Below are 12,143 nucleotides of genomic sequence, written 5' to 3' on the forward strand. Positions count from 1 at the left end.
CTCAGATCTCTAGAGATAGTATCTACAGAAATAACAAGATAACTTGATGTGGGTGTCTTTTACTCAAAGATGAAAACTTTAAAGGCAGGAGAGAAAGCAGGGAAAATAAAGCAGGGTTTGGAGAAGCTGACTTCATCGTTCACTAGCTATGTGATCTTGGGCAATTTCTAAGCATTTCTGGTACACCCTTTCTCCCCCTGTAAAATGAAGAAACTACCTGGGGCTGATGTGACAAATAAATTCAATCTAACATATAAAGGAGAGGGCACCATGCTTGGCACCTGGTAGGGGCTATGTTTTCTCCAAAAAGACAGGGCTGACCTTCCCTTGCTCTTACGCACTGGTACTGGGCACAGAAGCCCTGAGCGGAGCCACAGGACACATGTCCCCAGAACCTTGTCTTCTCTAACTATTGAGCCACTTAGATTCCACTGGCAGTCAAGGTCAACTAACATCAGAGGAGCCTTGTGTAACACAGAAAACCTGGATTTGTGGACAGTTCTGTGCTTCCAGCACTGGCTTAATGCAAAACTTATCTTCAGCTGACGTGAAGGTAAACCTGCAGTCTACTCTGAATTCAGCAGCGAAGATCTGCAAATCAAAGCCATTTGGAAACGGAACGTAAACTGCAACTGTAAGGCATTCATATTTTTAATGAAATCCTAAATTATATGAAAATGAAAATAATGGCACTCATAGAAAATATCATATAGAAGAAAGGATTACATAAAGCATGCTGAATTTCTAAAAGTAACCACGTCAAGGACCACGCTGAAGAAGCACAAGTGACCCCAATGATACCCAGTTCCCACTGGGTGGTTACTGGTAAATGTAAATGCCTGCAGTTTATAGGTCAAACCCTAGCGCCACGCATCATATCAGAGCCAGAACTTACTGATGTGTTTTTAAAAGACATCTTCTGCTTCCAACGCAAACTCAATCTAAATAATCTGCCTACAAAGAAATTCAAACTGTGTTCTCTCCGTTAGCAGAAAAATATAAACTTTTACTCTAGATGTATTTAATGACTTCACTTTGTTCTTTTGAGATGGGACATTGGAAGGTAAGGAAGAAAATTTAGAAACTGTGTATTTAAAAGGCTAGTAAGCTGATCCTAAAATACTGTGCAAACAGCTCGCGCATGCCACCCCTCCTCACTGTTTTCTCCGAAGTCCCCTGGACACACCTAATGACCCTGTTTGCCCAGGGGGCATCATACCTTGGTAGAGCAGGTTGGCTGGGGGTTGAATGGTATCAGTCACCTTGGAGGACATTTCTGCCTCGTAGCCGGCCGGCAAGTTGTCCAACATGGCACCGGAGTGTCTGGTGGAGCCCAGCCACAGGTACACGTCGACTTTCGCTTGCACTGACCAACCCACCGGCCGTTTTCCAGGAAGCTGGTGAAAGGTTACAGGGAAGACCACGTCATTAGGAGGAACCTCACTCTTCAAGAAAAGAGGTCCTGTGGATCTGGGGACACCCCCAGGACAGGTATTCAGAGAGCAGCTCTCAGGACCTAATCTTGTATCAACATGAGACCAATGACCCCAGCTGCCACCATGCACCATTCCAGAGGAAGATCCACGTTTAGTGGGGCCTGCAGCTTAAATAGGCACTTCCGAGCCCTGGGTCATTTAAGTCTAACAGGAAGGTATGATTATTGCCCCTGTTTTATATAGAGGAAACTCAGGCTCAGAGGGGTTAAAGAAGTTCCCTAAGTTCACTCAGCTTTCAAGTGACAGAGCCAGCATCGAAACCCAGGGGAGATAGTTCCAGAACTAGATGCCGGCCTCTGGACCCCCATAGCTTGCCTCTTTCCACACTGAGTTGAAACCTCCCTTCCCAGAACCTCCAAGCACCTGGAATTCCAACCACAGCCTCTACCTCTTTGCTTCATTCAGAAGGACGCAAGTGCTTCTTCCATAGGTCAGACCTCCATGTGCTTGAAGGCACCCACCTGCTCTTCTGTGTCCTTCCTTCCTGGCTAACCATCTCTACCCCTGCATCGCTTCCTCATGTAGCATGGTTTCAAACTCCCTTGTTACCCTGCATTCTCCCCTTTGATTTTTTTGTGTTGTTTTGTTTACAGATTTTATTTATTTGAGAGAGAGCATGAGAGAGAGAGAGAGAGAGAGGGCACACAAGCAGGGGGAGCAGCAGGGCAAAGGGAGAAACAGGCTCCCCGCTGAGCAGGGAGCCCGATGTGGGGCTCTATCCCAGGACCCCAGGATCATGACTTGAGCTGAGGGCAGATGCTTCACCAACTGAGCCACCCAAGTGGGCCCCATTCTGTCCTTGAATGTACTCAGATTTGGATTTCTATTTATGTTTGCCTGAATCTGTGTGTTTGTGTTAGTGTAAGTGGTATGAGTGTATATACAGGTGCATGTGTTCTCAAGATGCGGAGGGTATAACTCAATGCGGTGTGGCTTCTTTATTTCTCAGGCACCAGGATTAGGGGACTCCTTCCCTGAACTAAAGAGTCCCAAACCCCAGACTTGGCTGTGTTCAGGATTGCTGGCAAGACCTTCATTCTGAGAGTAGCTATCTCTCCAGATTTTGTTGACTCGGCTAAGTGTCTCTTAGTGTTTCTTTGGATTTCCTATCAATATTTTCCCCCTCCTTCCACACCACTTCTTTTCCAGAGAGAATCACAAAATCCTACATGAGAGGCTACAGCTTGCTCCGACAGTTTCCAAGGCACCCGTGGAGAGCACCTGAGTCCAAAATTGAGCATGGCTGTTTACCTTTCTATCTTGCACTGTGGTTCCCTTAAATGGATTTCAGCAACTCAATTCAGTAACTGCCTGAAGTGTCACTAGGGCCTTACTGAGACAGTGGGGTCAGGAGGACATTGCAATGACCAAGACACACTTCCAGGCCCCCCTTTATTAGCTCACATCTAGACAAGGAGGCCGACTTTCATTCATTTATTCAAGTGCAAGGTCAAGGGTAAGAGAGAAAAGGCTAAGGGAGCAGAGAAGTAGTAGCAGGTGTTTCCATCTTTTTTTTTTTATCAGATATTTCGCTGGGCTTTAATGGGTACTGCAGGAGTTGGATGAGTGGAGAAGGCATCGCAGGAAGAGGGAAGGCTGGAACAGAGCCACGGGGGTGGGAACTAACAGTGGTAACAGAGGCTAACGTTAAGTGAGTGCTTACTCTGTGCCAGGAAGTATTTGCTAAAAGCTTTCAGAAAAGAAAGCAAATGACACAGGCAAAGATGAGGAATCCTGCTCATTATGTGGACGAGAGATGGTAATTCACACAAACTGTGCTGAAGTTGGTCGAGGGGTACGAGAAAGAGAGGGTGCACCTGCTTGTAGAGGTTTCAGTCCGTGGCGGGTCCCAGCCACCACTCGGTGCTGCATCCTAGGGAAAGCTGGGTTGAAAGCTGGGGTCCTGAGAAGTGACGGGACTCAGGAGATGGGATACAGATGGAGGCGAGATGGAGGAGGGGCTCCCTGGACTCCAGCTGGGGTGGACTTACAAGGAGCGCGGGGACTTCACGAGGGCGGAGAGAAAAGGAAGGAGGAGTGCCACCCTCCAGCTGCGCTCTGAGTGCATACAGCTCCTTCTACACGTAATTTCCTTTTGGTCATGAATGTCCTTTCCCAACCTATGGCCACTAGGGATGTGGTGGGGATGAGACCAAAGCAGGAGAGCTCTGTTCTTTTGGAGGGTAGATTGGGCTGAGCTCATCAAATCTTGTTCCAGCAACTTCGTCCTGTTCACTATAGCATTATGAGTATATTTAAATTAGAAAACAAGAAAGATCATGGAACTAGGGACCATGATTTACTAGTACAATTTACTATTTATTTGGCGATGTGGGTTCAGATGAGACACTTTGGTTTCCTCTAGATTAATATTCCCCAAACCGGGCCCCTAGTAAGAGGAGTTTCCTAACATTTGTAAATAAACTATTCCAGATGAATAATGTTGGCAAGCGTGGGTTGTAAAGGTTAGAGATGGTTCCCAACTGCAGAACTTCTGGGAGCACTCTACTGGCTGATGGGCACCATGAGACCCTCTCAAGAGGGGGCACCCGCAACTTCCCAGGAGGGTTTGAACATGGAAGCTGATGGGGCCACTCAAAGGGCAACTGTCGCACAGCAAAACTTCGAGGAAACTCTGCCCTGGAGATTTTGGAGGTTTGCATTCTCTGCTCTGTCCTCCTGCACTTTTAATTCTCAGCTAAGAAATCAGAGCGAGTGGAAGGTGGGTGAACATTTTGCCTTTCTGGTGTTGCTCCTGCTTTTTTCAGATTCACCATTTCGGTGAAGAGAAAGGGACATAAAGAGAGGTGGAGAGAGGGAAGAAGGGAAAGCAAGGGTGACAATCAAAACTGGACTGAAAATAGTTTTGCTGAATCATCTTATCAAGACATTTCATCAAGTCAGCGCAATTGAATTCAACAAAATTTAAAAAGCTATCATCCAAAGTAATCCCAATGGCAAAAGGAAAATACAGACAGACATAAGCCCAGGCCAGGGGCGGAGGTCCTGAATTCTCAGTTATGTCCATCCTCGGGCTTCATGTGACAGCTATTCTTGGTTCTAATTTTAAATAAAGTCAGCGTACATCCAAATATTTAGGAGGGAGGAACTTTACACTGATTTTCTAGTATTTTTAGTGCAGAGCCTTCTGAAATGATTTGCTATTTTTAAGACATAGCTTCTTGTGACCCCAGAATTCCTTGGACAGAGAAAGTCGAAGAGAAACCCTGACATTTGTGGTAAATAGCTAGAGGGAACGTTTTTTTTTTCCCTCAGTTACAGCTTTACAGGGATCAGTTTAAGAATCACATTACACACATGATAGAAAACGACATACAGAGCCACAAATACTTCACGGGATATGAAGGGGCACATGAGTCCAGAAACGGCCTCTAGATGTTGGAGGCCCATTTATTTGAATGCCAACATTTATTGAGTGATTACGCTGAGTGATGTCCACCTGCCCTCTTTATGGGCAGTTACCCACTTAACCCTCAGCACCATCTCCATTTGATGGAGGAAGAATAGGAAACACAGAGTTGTTAAGTAACTTGCCCAAGGTCACACAGCTTGTAAATATTAGCCCCAGAATTCTGTAATAGGTTAAACTGTATTCCTCTAAAATTCATACGGTGAAGTCCATTAACCCCCAGTACCTTAGAATATGACCTTATTTGGAAATAGGGTCATGGCAGATACAGTTAACATGAAGTCAAACTGGAGCATGGTTCTTACAGAAAGGACTTCATGTGAAGAGAGACACACCCTAGGGAGAACATAGTGTAGAGTTTGGAGTTATGCTCCCACAAGCCAAGGAACTACCAGAAGCTAGAACAGGTGGTTCCCTAGTACTTCCAGAGGGAGAATGACTCTGCCGATACCTTAATCTCAGAATTGTGAGATAATACGTTTCCATTGTTTAAGCCACTCGGTGGTCATTTGTTACAGCAGCCCTGATAAACCAATACAAACTCCCACCCACATTCACCTTCCTTCAAAGCCCAAGCGTTAAACCATTATCCCCTACTGCCTCTTTTGTCCATAGCATTTAGCAATCTCATCGAAGGTAGACTTAATCTTTGGATGGCACTTAGAGGGTATCTAATCAAGCTGCCCACTGCCATATTTAGATCAAAGGGACAGAGAACAAATATGGACCTCCACATAGGGACCTATTTCCCCGTCACAGCTATTGTGGAGCCTGGTTCTATCCTCTGGAAACACACACACACCACACACACTCAACTCATCACCCATATGGTAGCCCTACAAACACTTAACATCTCTATCATGCTGTCAAGTCTTCTCGGTGAAGCATTGTTCTCTCTTCACCCATTCTTCCTACAGCATGGCTAATGAGCCTTCTCACCCTCCCTCTGAGGCTGTAGAGCCCAATTATGCTACAGCAAGAAATCAGAACTACACTTGCCAGGAAAGTCAACGATGAGTTGGGAAGAGTTAATCCAATTACATATTCTTGTCAGTCACTGGTGAGTGGTGAGCCTCTGGAACCACTCCTTCTCCAGATTCCCTTGAGTCTACTTCTGAGCTAGAAATTGGTAGTAGAGGTAAAATACCCAGGGTCTCCCAGAAAGCCTCACATTTTGATCTAGAGTCAGCAGCAGCATCCATCTGGAGACTGTATCTACGATTGTCCACTCGTGCGGCATCAGGGGAGCCATCAGGTGACCTGTCTTCATGAAGCGTGCGTGGACCCAAGATGAAATTTCCCAAGTGAAGGCCACCAGGAAGCCTAAGCTACCAGTTCTGTGAAATACTAACCTTTTCTCTTGTAATTTATTTTTAAAATACAGATGAACTCACATGAAAAGAGGCCATGGACAAATTATACAAGAGAAAGGGTAGAGAGAAAACTAATAGAAAAATGTTAGTTTCTCCTAGCAATCAAAGAAATAAAAATGAAAGCAACCTTGAGGTACAACCCTTAGCTTTAAAAAAACAAAACAAAACAAAAAACCTTTATATGTGTCTGTTGACATAGTAATTGGAAAACTGGAAAATATTCAGCCTCGGGACGGTCTACCAAATCAGTTTGAATCAAGAGGGGGCCAGGTGTTTCAGCGGTCTGTCCTCAGACCTTTGAAAGTTTTGGGGAACAGTCAGAGATAGGGACACACACTAGGAATGCTGAGAGACTCAGGAGAAACAGAGATTTCCTGTGTTTGAGTCAAAAATAGTGCAGACTTACTTTGAGGAAATGAGTTTTGATCTTCCCACAGTGTTTGCCCATCTGCTCCCTGATGGGGGAATAGAGCAGGTCCTTGGAGGCGATGCGGGCATATGCCACTTTCTTGTTGTTGCTAAGCATCCAGATGAAGACGTCGGGGATGGTGTGCTGTGGCTGTGGGAACGGAGGGGAATGGATTTGATGGGTTGGTGCTTAACAGGTACCCTTCCAGTGTTCTCCTATCCTGAAACAGCCCCCCTCTGTAAAACAAATTCTGTGACTTAAACCATCTAGCCACTTAAACATCTATGCAAGCAAGCAAGTTAAGTGTAGCTTCTTTGAGAAGACCTATGTCATGACTTACAGGTACATGTATCCCCCATATGCCCAACTGTACTATTGTGCTTTAAGGATATGCAAGTTGGACCCATGATGTGGCATCTCTGATGGCCTACTCATTTCGGTCTATGGTACAAAAACATCTTCCCCTTTGTTTTGCTTTTTTGTAATCATGTAATAATGATTCATCTTCAAACATTGGTCCTCCTAAAAGCCAGGTAACATTTCAGAATATTCAAATGTGAAAGCAAAAACAAAAATCCATGAATGTCTTTGAATGTCTTTCTATTTGCTCTTAAGGAAGGAAAAACAATTCTACAAGGGATTTTTGACCTAAAATATGGTTGCTAAGTATTTTAGCTTCATTTTAGGTGGTTATTCAGGAGAAAGTCGACTAAATTGCACATTAAATTCTATTTTAAAATTGAACTAATCAAGATAGGAACTGCAGAATTCCCTGCCAAGAGGCCCATTATGTTGTGAGTGTTTAAAATGCACATTTCTGAGCCAGCACAGCTACCAAAGCAAAAGGGAGGTACACTGTCATAACGATGCTTTGGCTTTCTTGGGCTCAAAGCAGGTGTTCTGTCTTCCTAACCCTATAATCCTCTGGTGTCATTTGCTCCCAAAGAGGACATCCCTTCTCTCTTGATACGAAAACAGAAACATCAGTGAGGAGGCTTTCCCAGTCAGAGGGTCAGTCACAGAGCTAAAGTCCTGATGCATGGTTTGAACCTTCTGGGTGCTTAATAAAATTCCTGTATCTACTACCCTAACTTCCCACTGCTTATTTTGTCCCCAGGGAATGACGGATTTGGAACAAGAAATACAACTTTTGAGATTGACAGAAGCAGCAGGTCTGTACCTCTCCTTGAAATCTTCCCACACAAAACCTGGTATCTGACCAAAGCAAATATGAGGACCTTTTTAAATCATTCTAGAAGTCACAAAAGATTTAAACTTTAAAATGAAATGTTGCTTTGACTTTTGCTGATATGAGTTTAAATCCTCTTACAGTTGAAAACTTATCAGAGGTCCCATACTTAATTTGACTTTTCTTGATTCCATTAAGGAACATGCTTTTTATTTCTGCTGAATACTCAGGCTTCATTTAAAAAATCAATAAAGCTGTATATATGGCTTAATTTAAAAATCTCCATTGTCACCCCTAAACTAATTGTGCCTGCTCAGCTCAGCAGGGCTTGGGAGAAAGCACTGGTCTCCATCTTGCATCCTTATCAAACCCACTAGGAATACAATGGGTCTAATCTCCCAAAGGAAGTTTGCCTTTAGAGTTGATTACCTCGTCAACAAGGAAGCGGATTTTTTCCACAAAGTTTTCTGCTTCACGGATCATTTCATCAAGAGATAACTTTTTCTTTTGCTGCTGAATGATCCCCTTGGCCTCCTTGGCCATTGCTTCCTGAAACGAGACAAGAGTCAGTGTAGATCTTTCCAGAAATCCGGACAAGTGCTCTCCTGTTGCTGGAGGATCCTGAAGATGCTTGTAAGTTCCACACTGAGCCACTCATGAGGCTGGTTCAGGTCCCGCCAATGTGCATGTGGCCCATTTAATAAAAATTTCATAGGCATATCGAGGCGGTGAATATCATCTCACCTTTGTTTGACAGATGAGAAGCCAAGGCCTAGAAAAGTTAGAGGTCTGTCAAGGTCCCGAAGCTCTATTAGCTGGGACCCAAATTCAGGCCCTCTCATACAAAAGTAACTAAAATGTACTGAGTTCTTAATCTGTGCCAGGCAAAGTTCTAGCTGCAAAATCAATCCTCATTGCTCCTCACAGCAGCCTTGTGAGCTGGGTACCATCACTGAGGAGGGAGAGTAATGCATTACTGAGAGGCCAAGACAGAGCGGAGCCCCAGCGGAGTCCAGAACCCACGTCCTTTGTCACTGCTCTCACTACCTCTTCTAGAGGCTTGGGGGATGCCTCCAGAACAAACTGGTATTATTTGAGAAACTCTGCCAGGGAGCTCAGCATGAGTGTTTGGAACATCCAGAAGTGTTTATTTGAATTCATTCATTCAGCCACATTTTTGTGCTTAGGAAACCCCCAGACACGTTCCAGTGATTTCTGAGACACTGCATGAGTGGGCCTGGCCTATTCTCTGCTTTATCTCGTATTGCTTCATATGCTGGACCCCTGGCACATGGGTCCTCAAAAAGGCCCAAAACATGCCACACTCAGTCCACTCTCAAGACTAGGGCGTGGGGGCTTTCCTCTTGCTCAAATGCCCTTCCTGGACTCCTCATGTCTCGTTTCTTCTCTAGCCTCCACTTAAGTGTCACCACTGCCTCACGTCCCCCACGTTCTCCTGATCACTGTGGCCTTACAAAGTTGCCTTCATACTCATAACCTGTAATCATTTTTGTTTATTTGTTATGTTTCTATCTTCTGTCTACTCCACTAAAATATAAACTTCACTGGTCAGGGACCTCCTCTGGCTTGTTCTTACATGTTCTTACTTATTCTCAGCGTCTGGCAGAGTTCCTGGCACATAGCAGGTGTTAAATAAATGTTTGTGGAATGAATAAGCCAGGCAATCAATAAATTCCTCAAGGACAAGTACCAAGTCCTTACAACTCTGTGTTCCCAGCACCTAGCACAGGGCCTGGCCCATAAGAAAAGCCTTATGTCGGTGCAGACCAGGATGACTGAACACCTGCTTTGGACCAAGCACTGTCCTAGGAGCCAAGGCCTCCCCTGAGACTTTGACAGTTCAGTGAGCTGAAAACAATATATGTGCAAACCATCAGGGGACAGAGAGAGGCAGAGCTATGTTTTATAGATGACATGACGTTTGAGTTGAAACCTAAACAATGAACAGAATTCATCAGGTTATAAGAAGAAAAAGGACAGTCCAGGCAGAAGAACCAGTTGCTGATGGGGAGTATGCAGGACTAACAGATGCCAGCTATTTGGGAGCAATGGCGATCTAATCAGGCTTGTGTTTTAGAAAGACCCTTCTGGTTGTGGTATGGAAGATGGGTTGAAGAAAGCCTACTGCAATAGCCTGGGCCTAGTGGATGCTCAGGAAGTCAGTTTAGGCAGCGGTTCTGGGGATGAAGAAGTGGAGCATGTTCCAGAGTCTTTAAGGGGAGGAATCAATAGGGCCTGCAGTCGAATTGATGGCTGAGGGTTAGGAATAAAGATTCAAAGTTGAGTCCAGGCTTCTGGTTGGAGCAACGAATGCAGCCGGTGGTGCTGACAGGATGTGGGATGAGCTTAGATTGGAAGCTGATGGGTTTAATAGGATGGGCTGAGTTGGATGTGTTGTGAGTCAAGCAGGTGACGTGTCCACTGGGAAGGTGGAAATGCAGGTCCGGAGATGAGGAGGGAGAGGTGGGCCACTACAAGATATCAAACTCATGGATTCATTCAGCCCAAGGGCTATCGGATGCTAAGAAGAAAACAGAGCTCTGCGGGCAATATGTGTAGTGGATGGACATTGTAGAGACAGGGAAGAGCAGTCAGAGGTGCTCAAGAAGAAATGGGCTGGAAGGAAGTTCTTCTATACAGTGACAGTCTGGCCTCCCTCCAAGTCTAGGGGAGGAGTACGCAAACCTTTGCTTATTATTCTGGAAAGAAAGGTAAAGCAGTTTAGAGACTTGGGTTTTAGTGTCTAGCTGTGACCTTTAAAAAATCATTTAATCTCTCTGGGACCCACTCACATCTTAAAAATGTCCCTGACCAGTCAAACACTGAGTAATTTTTCTTTGCAGAATTATCATGGCCTCATTCAAAACGTCCCTTGGTGCCACTGCTGGAACTGAAGTTTCGAGGTGAGATAATCCAGGGTCTGACTTGGTCTGCCGTTTCTCAGCCATCACTCATGCGACCGGGACTGAGGATCTATAAGGCATGCCGAGTTACAGACACAGCGCTCCTGCCCTGTTGTCAAGAAAGCTTACAACTCTTCAAACAATTCTTAATGGAAGGAAGCCGCAGAGGGGAAGAACAGTTATTTTTTTTGGTTTCTCCATTTGTGAGGCGAAAGGTCAAGTCAAAGAGTCTATAGCCTTTGCAAAATACAGATGTCAAGAAAATAGGCAAGGGAGAGAAATCCATCAGAATAGGATGTAGGACTGGTGGGCTTCTAAATCATTCTTGTAAATGGTTGATAAATGCTAGTTCCTTTCCAACTTCCCTTCTCACTCATGCTTTTACATCACACAAATGTATAACCTTGAGGACCTTACCCTCATCTAGTCTATGACCTATGCCTCGTCTGTGAGGTTTATTTTTAAAGCACATGTTTTAATTTTGTTCAAAGTATAAATAGATTTTCACATACCAGCTCCTGCCAACAGAGTGTAAGTCGTTTCTTATCTAAAGTGGTTTGGTTCAGCATCTTGGGTTTCTTCTCTGCTTCAGAGATAAAGGCACTGTAAGAGAAGAATAACAATTTTGAAACCTACTTAGTGAAAATCCATTTATGTAATTCCAGAGATTTGCAAAAATACTTTCTGCAACACAATGGGAAAGCTGATAAAGCCACGAATCCAAGATTTCTCATTTAGAATTAAGCAATGGTATGCTAGCTTTTCTAAGAGACAAATGAGGGTTGGAAATGATGCCAAGACTCCACATTAGTTTTGGGGAATAGACATTTGTTTTCCTACTTCCTTTCACATATATATCTATTACGATTGCTATCCAAGGTCATAACAAACAGAAAATAATGCAGTTTTCCATCATCTTATACATTTAACACGCACCAAGAGTTTCCTGAAAAGCTGTACGTAAAAAATATTTTTGACTCAATACTGGGTATGTCCTCACATGTTAAAAAGTATACAAAAGAATGAATAGTAACATTTTGAGGGATGATGCTGAAAATGTGCTCATAAGAACATGGGAGAGGTTATAAATGCAACTGAAGAAGAAACATAATGGCTTTAAAACTTGGGGAAATAAGATATTGCCCTCATTAACAATAACATAAATGCAAATTAAAATCAATGCCATTTTCATCTATTAAAAATTGGATAATATTCAAGGTTGGTGGGGAAATAGTCACTCTCCTCCAATAATTGCTATAATGTTTAAGAGAGAATTTGACAGCACTTGTCAAAATTTAAATGTCCATATAATTTGATCCAAA

At 43.9% G+C, this 12,143-nt stretch overlaps 1 protein-coding gene across 1 annotated transcript in view; it reads right to left on the bottom strand.

The window, feature by feature from the left end:
• Positions 1–12,143, bottom strand: part of FER1L6 (fer-1 like family member 6) — a 112,181-nt gene that overhangs the window by 63,257 nt on the left and 36,781 nt on the right. The window contains exons 15-18 of the mRNA XM_087864633.1: positions 11,334–11,424; positions 8,327–8,446; positions 6,706–6,858; positions 1,220–1,397 (exon numbers count right to left, since the gene is read on the bottom strand). Of these exons, the coding sequence (XP_087720759.1) occupies positions 1,220–1,397; positions 6,706–6,858; positions 8,327–8,446; positions 11,334–11,424 (542 nt within the window). The remainder of the gene's footprint in view (positions 1–1,219; positions 1,398–6,705; positions 6,859–8,326; positions 8,447–11,333; positions 11,425–12,143) is intronic.

Source organism: Ursus americanus, chromosome 9 (genome assembly GCF_024610735.1).
Source record: "Ursus americanus isolate L20-20 chromosome 9, mUrsAme1.1.p, whole genome shotgun sequence".
Lineage (NCBI taxonomy): Eukaryota > Metazoa > Chordata > Mammalia > Carnivora > Ursidae > Ursus > Ursus americanus.